General features: G+C 34.5%; 1 protein-coding gene across 1 annotated transcript in view; it reads left to right on the forward strand.

Annotated features, from left to right (window-relative positions):
- The window catches only part of DLG2 (discs, large homolog 2 (Drosophila)), a 2,293,993-nt gene that overhangs the window by 528,847 nt on the left and 1,745,572 nt on the right, over nucleotides 1–19,574 (forward strand). Inside the window, exon 5 of the mRNA XM_011938528.1 lies at nucleotides 245–340. Coding sequence (XP_011793918.1) covers nucleotides 245–340 — 96 coding nt within the window. The remainder of the gene's footprint in view (nucleotides 1–244; nucleotides 341–19,574) is intronic.

Genomic DNA, 19,574 nt, shown 5'->3' on the forward strand with positions numbered 1-19,574 from the left:
CCTGCTGGAAACCTTTGAAATTTAAAATTTGCCTTTGAATAACTGTCCCATTTTATGTTTTCTCTTTGGGAGCAATATAAAAATGGGTTAGATAGTATATTCATATGCTAAAATTGAAAAAAAGCAACATCTAATAATATTTATTCAGGCCTTAGATATTTTAATGTGTATATTCAAGGTTTGAAAACAATATACATTGCAGAAAATAAAAAAGTAGTATTGATTTTTTCAACTTTTATTTTAGCTTACAGATTGCAGTGGACCAAAGGAAAATGCTTCATGTATTGAGCAAAATAAAGAAAATCAGTGTTTTGAAAATGAAACTGATGAGACGACAACTGTAAGTGTTACACTGTTTTCTCTCTTGCTAGGCTTCATGGGTAAGATTTGTCTTGTTCTCTGTGGATAGTGCTAGTAGTGTTAAAGAAAGAAAAGAAAATGTGTAACCTAATTTCTAGCTTTGGCCTGGTCAGCATATTGGGTCCTCAGGCTTCTGAGCTGACACTGAATGTGTATCATTTTGAGTAGTTGTGTGTTTCATTTTGGGTTCTGTGTTTTAGTAGGTAGTCTTAAGGTGCTGGTTATCACACAATCATTTTGTAAGCTATTTCACCTTCCTCTCTTGAAAACTACTTTCATTTAACCTAGAAGATGTTAACTATTTGAGACAGTAATAAAATGCAAAATGTGCTTTCAGGAAAGGAAGTTATCTAATTTGGCAATGAGACTGTTTCTTTTCCAAAAGAAGAGAGGGAGGGTGGACATCCATGCTGGGCTCATGAATACTTAGAAAACACATTTTTGGACTTCCTGGCTGTTTGCAAGGATATTTGTATTTTTGCTTCCTGAAAATGAAGTCATTAGTCCTAAGTGGGATACAAATGTGCCAACTTTCCAGGCAGCTAAATTAAATAAATACTGAAAAATATATTAGAGAAAACTTTGATTTCATAATTGGAGAGCATATTGCTAGCTTATGCTGCTTAAACACTAAAAGCTTCCATTTCCTCATCTTATAGGGTACTTTTGAAATTTTAATGAGATCCTGAATATGAACATGCTTAGTACTGCTTGGCAAATAGTAGATATTCATACTATTGAAATTAATTGCAAGTTTTGCATTTATTTTATTGAGGATATTTTTATTAACATTTGGAAAATAAAAATGAAAATATTAATGAAAACTTTAGACCTTTAATGACAAATAAATACGTCATATTTAATATGGTTTCTTTATTTTATTCCTGTTATTTCCTTTGAACAATTTAAAATAATTGGGAGTATTTTTTAGGGATATATTCTGTGTTTAAATAAACCTAATATACAAAACGTAAAGTTTGAGATTTGATATTCCAGAGTCCTAGTGAGAAACAATGAAAATTGTTAATCAGCTTATAGAGAAATGAGGAATCTTAAAGAAATAATTGACAGGACTTGGTGACTAAGAAAATTGAGAGTTAGGTGGTATCAGAGCAAAAATGGTGTTATTTGGAGGAAAGTTGACTAATGGATAGATAGTTAACTAATTCAATTATGACATCTTAAATTTTAAATTATATTGGAACAACTAAGAAAACACCTTGAGAGGAGATGGGGCATATTTGTTGAGAACTAAGTGTAATATCAAAAATAGGACAGTGTGGTAGAATGGAATGAACGAAAGATCCAAAGTAAGAAACCAGGATTTATATCTTGGCTCTATCACAAATTAGTCATGTGACCTCAGGCACATTAAATGACTTTTTATTGTGCCTGAAATGAGATACAATGAGATTATACCTATTGTGACTATACTATAGGAATATAAAGAGGATGAAATGGGATAGTTATATATGAAAGGATTGATAGGGAAATGCTCTAGATATTGCATGCATTTGGAGAAATGAGTAGAGCACTAAATGCATTTAGGAATATCTTTGTTTTAATACTGTTTTAATTGTTTGATATTTTATCTTTTTCCGCAGAAAACAGAGTCTAGCCAATCTTATGAATTAGAACTGGTTGATTAAGGGACTAAGTAAATATCATGCAAGTACCACAATGGGTGGGGCAGAAAGTTAGGTTTCTTTCAGCAAAAGCAGAGAGGTAACAAGGTAGAAACACATTTGACTGTAGGACACATATCAGACTCATAAAGAAGAATCGTGTAAGAGTAAGTCATAACGGGAAACAGAGATGTTAGATTATTGTCTTTGTACACTTACTATTTGAGTGTTCTCAGGCAAGTCACTTAGACTATGTGTGTGCCTCAGTTTCCCAATCTAAACCCTAATCTCAAGTGAGAGACTGATTAGATATTAATAATTGATGGGGCTGGTGGCAGTAGCCCATGCCTGTAATCCCAGCACTTTGGGAGGCCAAGGCAGGTGGATCACTTGAGGCCAGGAGTTTGAGATGAGCCTGGCCAATATGGTGAAACCCTGCCTCTGCTAAATACAAAAATTAGCCAGGTGTGGTAGTGTGCACCTGTAATCCCAGCTACTTGGGAGGCTGAGGCAGGAGAATTGCTTGAACCTGGGAGTTGGAGGTTGTAGTGAGCTGAGATAGCACCACTGTACTCTAGCATGGGTGACAGGGAAAGACTCCATCTCAAAAAAAATAAATAAAAATAAATAACTTATGAGTCCTTTCAATTATGATACATTTAGTATACTTTGATAGAATAGAATAATTATGTATTCTAGAGAATTTCAGCATTGCTCTTAATTATTTTTAGGCTATCGTATATATTTATACTCTATTAAATAGCTGCTGTCAAAAGAACAGAAAATAATGTGTTGATAAAGATATGCAGAAATTGAAATGCTTGTATGCTGTTGGTGGGAATGGTGCCACCATTATGAAAAACAGTATAAAGATTCTTGAAAATCTTAAAAATAGAATTATCATATGATCCAGCAATTCTACCTCTGGGTAAATGTCCAAAAGAATTCAAAGCAGGATCTGGAAGAAATATTTACACAGCCATGTTCATCACAGCCTTATTTGCAATAGTCAAGTGGTGGAAACAGCCCAAATGTCCATTAACAGAAGAATGGATAAAGAAAATGTCATACACACACACACACACACACACACACACACACACACACACACATTACATAGCCTTAGGAACAAAAGGAAATCCTATCATACGCTAACATGAATGGACCTTGAGGGTATTATGCTAAGCAAAATAAGCCAGTCACAAAAGGACCAACACTGTGTGATCTCACTCCTATGAAGTATCTAAAGTAGGCAGACTCATAGAAACAGAAAGTAGAAAGGTAGTTGCCTAGGGCTGGAGAGATGAGGGAGGGGAAATTAATGTTTATTGGGTATATATAGTTTCAGTTTTTCGAGATGAAAAACTCATCTAGGTATCTGTTTCACAAAAATGTAATATACTTAACACTATTGAACACTACACTTAAGAGTGGTAGCAGCTGAAATAGCCCGGTTGGGAGAGCGTTAGACTGAAGAGTGGTCAATATTATAAATTAAAGGTTATGTGGTTCTTCTTACAATAATTTAAAATAATAATAATAATTTAGAATAATAAATAATAAAAATAATTTAAAATAATAATTTAAAAGCTGATGTTTTTGAGTTAATCTTTCCAGAGGGCCAAATTTGAAAATATTATAGAATCAGGATTAAAGGTAATTTTAATGATAATACAGAGTAGTGACTTTCCTTAGTTTTAAATTATGTTTATTGTCAGTCTGCTTAAAGGGATTATATCATCTGCTGGAAAACCTCAAGTTACAGGATATATACCACCTCCCAAGGTAGCTCATTCCATTTGGTCAAGTTTGAATATTGTTAAGTCTCATATATTTAAAAAGCTTTATTTAATCAATCCAACATTAATGTGTTTACTATCACTAAAGCAATACAAACACTACAATATGATATTATATCATATTTAATGATATTGTATTTAATACATCTGTATTTGATATGATATTATATTTAATACATCTGTATTTAGGATTCTGTTTTTTTTTTACCTGCTTGAAAACAATGAAGTATAGTATATTCTGCAGAGATAAGGACCAAACATTATAGTTTATGGTATTTACTACCTGAATCAATGAGTTCAGTGATTTCCAAAGTGCAGAAGATTATTACAACAAAGATGGGATGGGAATTGGCATTAGATAATCAAGATTTATCCTGGTTCATCCACTTGGTCAATAGAATATTCATCATACTGAAATAAGAGATGACACAAACAAGTATACATTCCATCCTCGTGGATAGGAAGAATCAATATCATGAATATGGCCATACTGCCCAAAGTGCTTTATAGATTCAATGTTATTCCCATCAAAATACTATTGACACTCTTCACAGAATTAGAAAAAAACTACTTTAAATTTCATATGGAACCAAAAAAGAGCCCATATAGCCAAGACAATCCTGAGCAAAAAGAACAAAGCTGGAGGCATCATGCTACCTGACTTCAAACTATACTACAAGGCTACAGTAGCCAAAACAGCATGGTACTGGTACCAAAACAGATATAGACCAAGGGAACAGGACAGAGACCTCAGAAACAACACCACACATCTACAACCATCTGATCTTCAACAAACCAGACAAAAGCAAGCAATGAGGAAAGGATTCCATATTTAATAAATGATGCTGGGAAAACTGGCTAGCCATAGGCAGAAAACTGAAACTTGACCCCTTCCTTAAACCTTACACAAAAATTAACTCAAGATGGGTTAAATACTTAAATGTAAACCCAAAACCATAAAAACCTTGGATGAAAACCTAGGCAATATCATTCAAGACATAGGCATGGACAAAGACTTCATGACGAACATGCCAAAAGCAATAACAACAAAAGCCAAAATTGACCAATGGAATCTAATTAAACTACAGGGTTTCTGCACAGCAAAGGAAACTATCAGAGAAAACAGGCAACCTACAGAATGGGAGCAAATTTTTGCAATCTACCCATCTGACAAAGGTATAATATCCAGAATCTACAAGGAACTTAAAGAAATTTACAAGAAAAAAGCAACCCTATTAGAAAGTGGGCAAAGGACATGAACAGATACTTCTCAAAATACGTCATTTATGTGACCAACAAACATATGAATAAAAGCTCAAAATCACTGATCACTAGAGAAGTGAAAATCAAAACCACAATGAGGTACCATCTCATGCCAGTCAGAATGGCAATTATTAAAAAGCAACAAACAATAGATGCTGACAAGGCTGTGGAGAAATAGGAATGCTTTCACACTCTTGGTGGGAATGTAAATTAGTTCAACCATTGTGGAAGACAGTGTGCCAATTCCTCGAAGATCTACAACCAGAAATACCATTTGACTCAGCAATCCCGTTACTGGGTATATACCCAAAGGAATATACATCATTCTATTATAAAGATACATGTGTACGTATATTTATTGCAGCACTATTCACAATAGCAAAGACATAGAACCAACCCAAATGCCCATCAGTGACAGACTGGATAAAAAAAATGTGGTACATACACACCATGGAATACTATGCAGCCATAGAAAGCAATGAGATCATGTCTTCTGCAGGGACATGGATGAAGTTAGAAGCCATCATCCTCAGCAAACTAACACAGGGACAGAAAACCAAACATCACATGTTCTCACTCATCAGTGGTAGTTGAACAATGAGAACACATGGACACAGTGCGGTGAACAACACACACCAGGGCCAGTCAGGGGATGGGGGGCAAGGGGAGGGAGAGCATTAGGACCAATAGCTAGTGCATGTGGGGCTTAAGACCTAGATGATGGGTTGATAGGTGCAGCAACCCATGGCACACGTATACATATGTAACAAATCTGCACATTCTGCATTTGTATCCCAGAACTTAAAATAAAAGAATATTCACCATACTGGTTCATCAAGTCAACAGCTAAATAACTTTGGGTAAGTCAATTTTTCTGAGTCTGAGTTTCTTTACCTCTAAAATTATACTTAATTCACTGGTTATGAATACTTAATGATATTATGCACATGAGAATTCATAACTGGTAAATGAAAAGTTAATGGTTATTTGCAAGTCATATATTTGATAAGGGGTTAATATCCAAAATTTATAAAGAATTTATACAACCCAGTAGTGGAAAAACAACTAATTAAAACATGGGCAAAAGACTTGGGTGAATATTTCTTCCAAGAAGACAGAAATGTCCAACAGGTATATAAAAAGAGGCTAAACATTAATCATCAGGGAAATGCAAATCAAAACTACAGTGAGAAACCACCTCACACTCATTAGGATGGCTTTATCAAAAAGTCAATAGATAGGAGGGAGGCAGAGCAAGATGGCTGAATAGAACACTCCAGTGATTATCCCTCCTGCAGGAACACCAAATTGAATAACTATCCGTGCAAGAAAGCACCTTCATAAGAACCAAAGGTTAGGTTTGTGATCACAGTAGCTGGCTTAAATATTATATCAAGAAAAGAGGCACTAAAGAAGGTAGGAAAGACAGTTTTGCATTGCCTATACCACTCTTCCCCAACCCATGGCATGTATGCAGAGAATCTGCATGTTTGCAGGAATGAGAGAGAGAGAAGTGATTGTGAGACATTGCATTGGAACTCAATTCTGCCCTCTCACAGTAGAATACAACATAGGGCAAAATTCCAACAGTGTCCACAGATGAAGCATTTAGACTAGACCCATTCCAAGGGGAATTCCCACCCCAGTGGTAGGAAACTGAGTTTGGGGTAGCTCTACCATTGGCTGACTAAAGTAGCCTAGTGTCCTAGATAAATTTGAATGTCAGTCATGTGACAAGGTCTGCAGTTCTTGGATAAGTCCTGACACTGCTCTGGGCTTGGGGCCAGTGAACTTGGGTTACATGAAACCCAGTGAGACACTAGTTGTCATGTCCAAGGGAGTGTTTGTGTGTTACCCCTCCATAATTCCAGGCATTCAGCTCGGGAGAGACTCCTTACTCTTTAGGAAAGCAGAAGAAAAAGTACAGAGGACTTCGTCTTGCAACTTGGGTACCAGCTCAGCCACAGTAAAATAAAGCACCATGCTGATTCCTGGAACCCTTAGTTCCAGGTCCTAGCTCCTGGATGGCATCTCTAGACCCACCCTTGGCTAGAAGGGAACCTGCTCCTCTGACGGGAGGGACCCATTCCTGGCTGAATATGCCACTTGTTGACTAAAGAGCCCTTGGGCATTGACGAAACATCAGCAGCAGCCAGGAAATAGTAGCCATGGACCTTGGATGAGACCCAAATACTGTGATGCCTTCAGGTATTACCTAGTGCAGTCCTGGCTGTGATAGCCATGGGAGTGCTTGTGCTACCCCTCCCCCAACTCCGGGAAGCTCAGGAGAGAGAGAGAGAGAGAGAGAGAGAGAGAGAGAGAGACAGAGAGAGACAGACAGAGAGACAGAGACAGACTTCTGTTTGGGGAAAGTGAGAAGTGAGGAAAGAGAATGAGAGACTGCTGCCCAGTAATCCAGGCAATTCCCCAGATCTTACCCAAGCCTACCAAGGTGATACCTCTAGGAGTCGGCAAGAATTGCAGGATTACTAGTTCTGGGGCATCTCCCAGTGTTGATATGGCTTCAATGACCAAAGGCTTAGATCACAACATCCAATTCCATTTGAATACCTGGAAAGCCTTCACAAGAAGGATAGGTACAAACTAACAGAGACTGCAACCTTAAAATAAATACCTAACTTCTAAATACCCAGCTATTAACAAACATCCACAAGCATCAAGAACGTACAGGAAAACATGATCTCACTAAACAAACTAAATAAGTCACCACTGACCAATTCTGGAGTGGTGGAAATATATGAACTTTCAGAAAGAGAATTCAAAATAGTTGTTTTGAGAAAGCTCAGTGAACATCAAGATAACACAGAGAAGGGATTCAAAATCTTATCACAGACATTTAGCAAATGGATTGAAATACTTTTTTAAAACAATCAAGCAGAAGTTTCACAGCCGAAAAATTTCTATTGTCAAAGTTAAAAATGCATTCGAATCCCTGAAGAGTAGAATTGATAAAGTAGAAAGAAAAGTTAGTGAGATTGAAGATGGGCTGTATAAAAAACAGTCATGGGGGAAAAAAGAAAAAATCATAAAAAAAGTGAAGCAAATCTATAAGATCTAGAAGACAGTCTCAAAAGGGAAAAAGTAAAATTTATTGACCTTAAGGAGGAAGTAAAGAGAGAGATCAGGTAAGAAAGTTTATTTAAAGAAATAATAACAGAGATATTTCCAAACCTATAAAAAATATTTATATTAGGTACAAGAAGGTCATAGAAAATTAAGCAGATTTAATCCACATAAGACTACCTCAACACATTTAATAATCAAATTCCCAAAGTCTAAGGATCAAGAAAGGATACTAAAAGCAGCAAGAGAAAAGAAACAAGTAACATGTAAGGGAGCATAAATCTGGCAACAGACTTTTCAGTGGAAATCTGACAGTCCAAGATAGAGAGGTATGACATATTTAAAGTGCTGAAGGAAAAAAAAAAACCAAAAAAAAAAACCAAAAAAACTTTTATCCTAGAATAGCATATCCAGGGAAAATAGGCTTCAAACATGAAGGAAAAATAAAACTTTACCCATCAAATAAAAGCTGAGGGATTTCATCAACAGTGGACTTGTCCTAAGAGCAATGATAAAGGGATTTCTTTAATCTAAAAGAAAAGGCCATTAACAAACAATAAGAAATCATCTGAAGGTATAAAACTCACTGGCAACAGCAAATACACAGACAGATACAGAATACTTCAACACTGTAATTGTGGTGTGTACACCACCCATATCTTGAATAGGAAGACTAAAAGACAAACCAATCAAAAATAATAACTATGACATATTTCTAAGAAATAGATTGTATAAAAATATAAACAACTGAAAGTCAAAGAACATGGACAATAAAGTGTAGAGTTCTTTTTTTTAAGTTTTCTATTTGCTTGTTCATTGTTTTTGAAATCAGAGTTAGGTTGTCATTAGTTTAAAATTGTTTTTTACAAGATATGATTTGCAAGCTTCATGATAACCTCAGATCAAAAAACCCACAACAGATACACAAAAAAGTAAAAGGAAGAATTAGAACATACTATCCGAGAAAATCACTTTTATACAAAGGAAGACAGGAAGGAAGGACGGAAGAAAAGACCACAAAGCAACCAGAAAACAAATAACAAAATGGGAGGATTAACTTCTTACCTATCAATAACAACATTAACTATAAATGGACTAAATTTTCCAATGAAAAACATAAAGTGTTAAACTGATTTAAAGAAAAAAAATACCCAATTATATGCTGCCTACAAAACTCACTTCACCTACAGAGTGAAATTAAAGGGATGGAAAAAGATATTCTGTACAAATGTAAACTAAGAAAGAGTAGGAATAGTTATACCTATATCAGATAGAATAAATTTTAAGATAGGAACTATAAGAAGAGACAAAGAAGGACATTATATAATAATAAAGCAGTCTATTTGGCAAGAGGATATAACAATTATAAATAAATATGCACCCAACACTAGAGCACCCATATATATAAAGCAAATATTATTAAGGCTAAATAGAGAGAAAGACCACAATACAGTACTAGCTGGAGAGCTCAGCACCCCATTTTCAGCATTGAACAGATCATCCAGACAGAAAATCAACAAAGAAACATCAGACTTAATCTACACTGTCAACCAAATGGGCCTAATGGATATTACAGAACATTTTATCCAAAAGCTGCAGAATGCACATTCTTCCTGTCAGCACATGGGTCATTCTCAAGGATAGACCATATGTTAAGGCACAAAATGAGTCTTAAAACATTGAAATTATATTAAATATCTTTTCTGACCACTATGGAATAAAACTAAAAATCAATAAGAAGAGGAACTTTGGAAGCTATACAAATACATAGAAATTAAACAATATACTCCTGAATTACAAGTAGGTCAGTGAAGAAATTAGGAAGGAAATTTTAAGATTTTATGAAACAAATGAAAATGGAAACACAACATTTATAAATTTATGGGATATAACAAAAGCAATTCTAAGATGGAAGTATACCAATAAGCACCTGCATTAAAAAGTAGAGAAATTTCAAATAACCTAATGATGCATTGTAAGAAACTAGAAAAGCAAAAGCAAACCAAGCAAAAATTAGTCAATCAATAAACTTTTAGCCAGACTGAGAACAAAGAGAGAAGACACCCCAAAATAAAATCAGAGATGAAAAAACATGAAATTACAACTGATATCACAGAAATTCAAAGGATCATTAGAGACTACTATGGACAACTATTTGCCAAAGAATTGGAAAATCTAGAATAAATAAATTTCTAGACACATACAACCTACCAAGATTCAACCATGAAGAAATCTGAAACCAGAATAGACCAACAACAAGTAATGAGACAGAAGTCATAATTAAGTCTCCCATCATAGAAAAATTCAAGACCTGATGACTATTGATAAATTATACCAACTATTTAAAGAACCAATACCAATCCCACTCAAACTATTTGGAAAAATCTAGGAGGAAGGAACACTTCCAAAATAATTTCATGAGGCTAGTATTACCATGATGCCAAAACTGGAGAAAGACATATCAAAAAAGAAAACTATAGGCAAATATCTCTGATGAACATAGATGCCAAAATCCTCAACAAAATACTCACAAACCAAATTCAACAACAAATTAAAAGGATCATTCATCAAGACCAAGTGGGATTTGTCCAGGGATACACAGATGTCTCAACATACAGAAATCAATCAATGTGTAATACATCATATTGACAGAATGAAGGATAAAACCATATATCATTTGATGTTGAAAAGCATTCAATAAAATTAAACATCTCTTCATGATAAAAATGCTAAAAAATGTGGCATAGAGGGAACATAACTCAACACAATAAAAGCTATGTATGATAGACTCCTACATAGTACCATACTGAAGGGGAAAAATTAAAAAACCTTTTCTCTAAGATATAAAACAAGACAAGGATGCCCATTTTTACCACTGCTATTCAATATAGCACTGAAAGTCCTAGCTAGAATAATTAAATGAGAGAAAAAATAAAGGGCATCCAAATTGGAATGAAAGAAGTCAAATTATTATTGTTCATAGCTGATACGATCTATTTAGAAAAACCTAAAAATTCCACCAAAAACTATACTAATAGAAGTGAAGAATAAATTCAATACAACTGCAGGATACAAAGTCAACATACAAAAAGAATTAGCATTTCTATATGTTAACAATGAACAATCTGAAAAAGAAACCAAGAAAAAAATCCCATTTACAATAACTACAAATAAAGTAATATACATAGGAATAAATTTTAATCACAGAAGTAAATGATCTCTTCAATGAAAATTATAAAACATTAGTAAAAGAAATTGAAGAGGACACAAAAAATGGAAAGATATTCTGTGTTAATGGATTGGAGAAATCAGTATTGTTAAAGTGTTCATACTGCTCAAAGCAATCTACATGTTAGTGAAATCCCTATCAAAATACCAATGACATTCTTCACAGAAATAGAGTAATCCTAAAATTTGTATGGAACCACTATAGACTCAGAAGAGCCAAAGCCATCGTGGGCAAAAGGAACAAAGCTGGAGGAATTGTATTACCTGAACTTCAAGTTATACTGCAGAGCTATTGTAACCAAACCAGTATAGTATTGGCATAAAAACAGACACACAGATCAATGGAACAAAACAGAGAACCCGGAAATAAATCCACACATCTACCATGAACTCAATTTTGACAAAGGTGTCAAGAACATATATTGGGAAAAGGGCAGTCTGTTTAATAATTGCGCCAGGAAAACTAGACATTCATGTGCAGAAAAATGAAACTACAACCCTGTATCTCACCATATACAAAAATAAATTAAAAAGGGATTAAAGATTGAAATATAAGACCTGAAACTATGAAACTACTAAAAAACACTGAAGAAACTCTCTAGGACACTAGTATGGGTGAAAATTTCTTGAGTAATACCTCAAAAGTACAGGCAACCAAAGCATAAATAGAAAAATGACATTATATCTAGCTAAAATGCTCTCCAAAGCAAAGGAAATAATCAACAAATGAGGAGACAAATAGAATGAGGAAAATATTTTCATCTGACAATAGATTAATAACCCTAATATATAGGGAGCACAAACAACTCAATTGGAGAAAAAATCTGATTTTAAAATGGACAAAAGATCTGAACAGAGATTTCTCAAAAGAAGACATGTAAATAGCCAATAGATATATGAAAAATACTCAATATTATTAATCATCAAGAAATGCAAATCAGAACAAGAGTAGGATATCATCTCACCCCAGTTAAAGTGGCTTTTATCTAAAAGACAGGAAATAATGAGTTCTGGTGAGGATGTGGAGAAAGGGGAACCCTCATACACTGTTTGTGGGAGTATAAATTAGTGTATCTACTCTGGAGAGGAGTATGGAGGTTCCTCAGAAAATTAAAAATAGAAACTGCCATATGATTGAGCAATCCCATTGCTAGATATTTATCCAAAAGAAAAGAAATCAGTGTATTGAAGAGATACCTACACTCCTGTATTTATTATTTATTCACATTAGCCAAGATTTGGAATCATTGTGTCCATCATCTGATTATTGGGTAAAGAAAATGTGGTACACATTGGAATATTATTTAGCCACAAAAAAGAATGAAATCCTGTCATTTGCAACAACATGGATGGAACTTGAGGTCATTATGTTAAGCGAAAGAAACCTGGCACAGAAAGACAAATTTCACATGTTCTCTCTCATATGTGGCTAAATATTAAAATAGTTGAACTCATGGAGAGAAAGAGTATAGTGATGGCTCTCTGAGGCTGGAAAGGGTAGCGGTGATGGAGGGGAAAACTGGGGATGGTTAATTTTTATAACAATATAGTTAGATGGAATGAGTAAGATCTAGTATTTGATAACACAACAGGGTGACTATAGTCAACAATAATTATTGTATATATCAAAAAACTAAGAATGGAATTAGAATGTGTCTAATAAAAAAAATAAGTTCCTGAGGTGATGGATATCCCAGTTACCCTGATGTGATCATTAAACATTTTATGCTTTTACCAGAACATCATATGTACCCTATAAACATATATAACTGTCATGTACTCATAATAATTTTTTTAAAGATAGAAAAGTTACAAATGCACATTTTCTACAAAAATTATTCTGTGTATAACTTTATAGTGGAAGTGTCATATAAATTGTTTTCTATTTCTAAAAAAAGTCAAAAGATGACAAATGTTGATGATGATGTGGAGAAATGGGAACTCTGTACACTACTGATGGGAATGCAGATTGGTACAGCCGTTATAGAAAACAGTATGGAGGTCCCTAGAGAAATTGAAGATAGAACACCATATGACCCAGCAATTCCTCTTCTGGGCATATACACAAAGGAAATGAAAGCACAATCTTGTAAAGATATTTGCACTACTATGATCTTCGCAGTATTATTTGCAATAGCCAAGATGGGGAAATAAGTGTTTGTCAGTGGGTGAATGGATAACGAAACTGTGGTACACATATAACATGGAATAATATTCAGTTTTAAAAAGGAATGAGATCTTTCCATTTGCTGTTACATGGATGAGCCTGGGAGGACATTATGCTAAATGAAATGAGCCAGACACAGAAAGGAAAATATTGCATAATCTCACATATATGTGGAATCTATCTATCTATCTATCTATCTATCTATCTATCTATCTATCTATCTATCTATCTATCTATGTGTGTGTGTATACATATACACATATGAGATAGGGTGTACCTCTGTCACCCAGGCTGGAATGCAGTGGGGTGATCTTGGTTCACTGCAGCCTCACATATATGTGGAATCTATCTATCTATCTATCTATCTATCTATCTATCTATCTATCTATCTATCTATCTATGTGTGTGTGTATACATACACACATACTTACCATATACAAAATAAAGTTTAAAAAATACACAGAATAAAACAATGGTGACTGAGTTGGGAGGAATGAGGGAGATGCAGGTTAGAGGAAACAAACTAGCAGATATGTACTATGAAGAAGTCTAAAGAGCTATTGTACACCATGAGGACTGTAGGTAATAACATTGTATTATATATGGGATTCATGCTAAATGAGTAGATTTTAGCTGTTCTTGACACAAAAACAAAAAAATAGGTAACTATATGAGAAGTGATAAATATGTTAATTTGCTTCACTATAATAACCTTTTTACTATATATATATATCTTACATGATGTCATATACCGTAATTATTCCAATATAATTTATTTGAAAATAAATTAATTTTAATCCAAAAACTATTGTTTATGTGTATGTTTGTAAATACTATTGTTAGTGTAAATCAGATCCTTAGAAACTAAACTATGTTAAAGATCTTGCATTGCAAATTTAATGTTGGACTGCTGATTCTAGCCATACATTTTTTAAAGAGTTTCCATATGATGCATTTCATTCATTCATTCACTCATTAAAAAATTTCTATTTAGCATCTGTTACATTCTAAACACTGGTGATGTAGCCGTGGACAAAACATCTAAGGTTCCTGCTCTCACTGATAAACTTTAGAGAGGGGAGATAGTAAGAGATGAATAGAGAAGATAATTTCAGATTGTGATAATCATATGGAGGAAATAAACTGGGATGATGTAATGGAGAATGATGGAAGATATTCTAATTAGGGGAAATCAGTTTGGGAAGCTCTTGCTGAGGTGATAACATCTGAGCAGAGACTTGAATGATGAGAAGGAGCCAGCCATGTGCAAATCCAGGGAAAGAGTTTCTGGCAGAAGAAACAACAAATTCAAGGCCCTGAGGAAGAATTAGAGTGAAACACCATATTTGAGGAACAGGTAACAGGCCAGTGTGCTTGGGGTATATATTAGTTCGTTTTCACGCTGCTGGTAGATGTACCCAAGACTGGAAAGAACAAGAAGTTTAATTGGACTTACAGTTCCACCTGGCTGAGGAGGCCTTAGAATCATGGCAGGAGGCAAAAGACACTTCTTACATGGTGGCAGCATGAGAAAATGAGGAAGAAACAAAAGCATAAACCCCTGATAAACCCATCAGATCTTATGAGACTGATTCCATAACACAAAAATAGCATAGGAAAGACTGGCCCCCATGATTCAATTACTTCCCCTGGGTCCCTCCCACAACATGTGGGAATTCTGGGAGATACAATTCAAGTTGAGATTTGGGTGGGGACACAACCAAACCATATCAGGGTATAAGAAGGTGGAATCTGGGAATGGTATTTAGCAAAATTGCTGAGGTTATTTATATTGATTTGAAAGTAAAATTTTATTTTTGACCATATAGCTTTTTAGATTTGTGGCTTGCACACAACTGTTTGGATTTCTGGAATCCACTCAACTCACAGCATTGTATAATAGTAGGAAAAATTGAACCTCATTAGAAATGTAGTTAATGTTTAGCAAAGTTTATGTAAACTTTGATTTGTTAGGGAAACAATTTTTATTGAATGTTTACATCATTTATAGCCTATCATTTATATAAAATTTCAAAGGTTGTTTAGATTTTGATGATGGTAATAACTGTGAGAACTACGTGGCTATCATTTAACTATGTTCCAAATCACATGAGAAAAATTGACATAAAATTTAGGTCCATACAATTGAATGTCATGATTAAAAAATGGGTTAAAAGTAAAAATTAATTCATTTCATTAGCAATTATTGGTTCACTCAAAATTTTGCTTGTTTAGTTTTTATACTTTTTTGTAAGAATACACATTTAACTTGAGCAGAATACATGGACTCCTGCTTTTCATGAATTATTTTCAGGATCCAATACTGTCCTGATTTTTTTAATGATAGAAACTCTCTGAAAAATTCAGTCTTTTTTTCAGTTGATCCTAATTTCTTACTTATCTCTGGAGAGTTTGGAAATGAGGGCAGGCATTTTGCCATGACCTGCCTGCAGTCTATTTATTTTACTAAGCTAACAAGCTTTGCAGATGTCATTTGTGTGCCTGCTGTTCTGGGTATATGGGGAACAGATAGGGATAGGAGGCCAGGTGGGTGGATTTCTTGTTATTTCCTTTGGACCTAATCTTTCTAATGTGGAGTCCATTCCTTCTGGGGTTATTCCCAAGGCCCTTATAAGCTATGGAAGGTGTCTGGTAGTAGCCCAGAGATGAACCTATCCTTTTAGGAGGATTACATGTTAGTTTATAATTCATCTGCATGGAGTCCAGGCTACCTTTGGCTAAGGAGAAGGCCTTTTGAATCTGTTTGTGCCACACACACAGGTTGGACCCAGAGGGACAGAAATGGTTTCAGGATTTGCAGTGTAATGAGATGGAAAGAACATAGACCACCCTGTGGTTTGGAGTCACGTAGGTTCTGTATCACTTACAGAGGTCATAGAAACTCAGGCAGCTTCAGTTTCCTTAACTATAAAGTAGGGATTATAATTGTTTCCTAAAGGATATTATGACCATGAGATAATAGTTACAAAGTATTTATCTCAGTACTTCAGATAATAGCCACTTGATAAATTACTGTTATTATTAACATGCTTATATTTATTACTGTTTTTCTAACACAATAGCAAGCACCTAGTTTCAGTAGCATCCTGTAGTTGTAACACTTCAGCTAGAAACTGCCCTTCTCCGTTATAGATAAGACTGTTCTAAACCATACCTTCGTACATCAGACTGGATTTGCCAACGAAAATATTTTTATTTGCAAACACCTTCAGCTACATGCACCAATACATTTATTTTTAAATTTTTATGTATACACATAAGTATATATGCATATATTATAGTTACTCTGTAATATGAATATATGGTTCTTATGAATAAAGGGATCATAGGTTTAAATAGATTTTTAAAAACTATCAAAAATAAATAGCTTGACTAGAGGTGTGATTTTTCATTCCACTAATATTTATTTTGTACCTCTTAAGTGTCAGTACCATACTAGGTGCCAGATATATACATTAAATCTGCCCTCAAGGGGCTTAGATTCTAGAATAGACACAGACTGGATTTCACTTTCAGAGATATTTTTCCCTGTTGGAAACAAACAAGATAAAAGTAATAATGTATTTAAGTGGTTAAGGTACAGGTTTAGTGCAAGTGATTTACAAGAGTAGTTTTATGATATCAAACTTTCAGTGATAGGTTTTACTAAGAATCAATATATTTCTAGTTTGATATCATTAACCTCAAGGAATATCAAGTAAAGCAGCTTGCAGACTGAGGCTTTTTATCTTGCCAAACTCTTCTTGTGAAAAATCACAGGCCCAGTTGAACACTATGTCTGTAAAAAAAAAATACTTCATATCAATACCTTGTTAATTATAAAAAGAACATAATGTTTCCCTTGAGGCAAAGGAGTGAATTATCCTCTATCATCTTTACATCTGAGGAAAATCAATCGAAGATAAGGTATACACAAAGTGGAAATCCCAAATGGGTCCACACTTCAAAATGTTATGTACTTACTTATATCTAAGCATACATACATTATCCAGTTAATCACTTGAGGTGAATACAAACAAATGAATATATAATATACATATTGTACATACCTCTACAGTATATTTGTACTCAAATGAGCAGTGCTCTTTTTTCTCAAATAAAAATTGCATATTCAGTTTGTAAAATGCTTTCTGTACAATGGTTGCTCTGACGTACTTTCATTGGATGTGTTTATTAAACCGATTGTATAAAGGTATAACATATTGCTGATTCATTCGTTTTTCAAATACAATAGAGTGCATGTAATTCTCTTTTCTCCTAACTTCTAGTTAATTCCTATGGTTCTTTCCCAACTTAGCTCAAAGTTCCTCTCCAGAAAGCTTTCCCTCACTGCTCCATTCTGGGTTAAATGCCTCTGTTTTGTTGACGTTAAACATCCCCAAATGCTTTCTGTACAGTACTATAGTTTTTTATTCTCTTGTGGGCAGGGATTTTGCTAGCTTTTCCTCACCTTGTGTTTCCACATAAGTAGATTGTCAAGTATATTTGTTGAATGAATGAGACACTAGTCTAGACAATGGAAATAAAGAGTTAAGACTATCTTTAAGGAGTGCACTTTAGAGGGTGATACAGACATTAATCAAATAATGAGCACTCAACAAACATGTGTCAGATGAATGACTTAGGGAGTGCCTAAGGTATTCTAGGACCTATGCTAGACAAGCTGTCTTTTATTTCCGCAAGTCTCTATAGTTTGCAAAGTGCTTTCCTCTGTGATCTGCCAGCGTTAAAAGATTAATCAGGCTCCCTCTGCTAATTTTTCTCTATCGTAGTTTCCTTCGCTCTGCAAAGATGGAATTAAGTTCTGAAAGTATCATCTTCCAGGATACCTTGTGAAAATACTCATCTTACCCTGCTATCCTATTTATTTACTTCCTCTGTCTAACCCCTGATTGTGTCCATTTCTTATTGTATCTATGACTAACAAAGACCTGGAGTTGGAATTAATGGACATGGTCTTTAACGTTGCCATTAAAAGTTACTAGGCTTTTGGGAAGTCGTTTAAACTTCCCAAGCCTGTGAGACTGTTACGAGTTCTTTGTCAATTTTAAGGTGCTATAGGGACACAAAGCCTAATTATTTTGAACATGAATGTGGCAATAAGTCTCAGTTACCTATTAGATGTTAGTTGTGTCAGGGAAATACGTTGGTACCTGGGAATGCTCAAAGATATAAGGTTTTACGCACCCTGAGATAAGCTTAGGAAGTATTAAGTTAAAATAATTATTGTGATGATGTAACAAATGAGGGCGAATAGAAAAAGTGATGTTTCTTTGACCTTTTCAAATTACTGAACCATAAGACAGAGGTAGCTAATGGAATGGTAGCTAAGAGCATGGATTTTATTCGTGGTGTTTAACTTGAAACTTATTTGAATTTTATTACATCAGTAGGATGGCAGTTCAGAGGAAATTATGTTTTTTAACTACAAATTTTTTTTGAACCACTTCTGAAGGTTTTTATATCAAATTTAACTTTAGGGGCTTTTTTTTTTTCTTGGGACATATATTTGATTTGCTATGAACTTAAGATCTTTATGAACAGTGCTCTCATTTGAGTAAAATAATGACATGTCAGTTTCTGAGACATTCATTCATTTAGCAATCAGGTTATCGGGATATTGAAGTTAGAACCACAATAATTCATGAAAGGTAGAAGTATTATTTGTTTCCAAATTGTTTATCATAGAAAGTATACTTTTTTATGAAAAAAGAGAGGGTGGTTGTTAGTAATGTGGTGGGAAATGGTCCTGCCAGTATCTTGAGGAGGTAAAGTGTATGGGTCCCTACACATTTATTTTTGGTATTTCAATGGTCCAGTTGACTATGTGTTTCCTTCCTAGTGAAAGCGAATTATTGATTTTCCATTTTTATTTGTCAGGCAGTACTTTCCATTCTGTCATTCACTCTTCCCTTTCTCCCTCATTCTCCCTTCCCACCTGCTCTCTCCTTTCTGAGCTCCTGTGTCTTTCTGTTTCAGTCTGTGACTGCCTGTGTGTCTAAGATGATGGAAAAAAATATATATTAT

This window comes from Colobus angolensis, unplaced genomic scaffold (assembly GCF_000951035.1).
Source record: "Colobus angolensis palliatus isolate OR3802 unplaced genomic scaffold, Cang.pa_1.0 Scaffold174, whole genome shotgun sequence".
Taxonomy (NCBI): Eukaryota; Metazoa; Chordata; class Mammalia; order Primates; family Cercopithecidae; genus Colobus; species Colobus angolensis.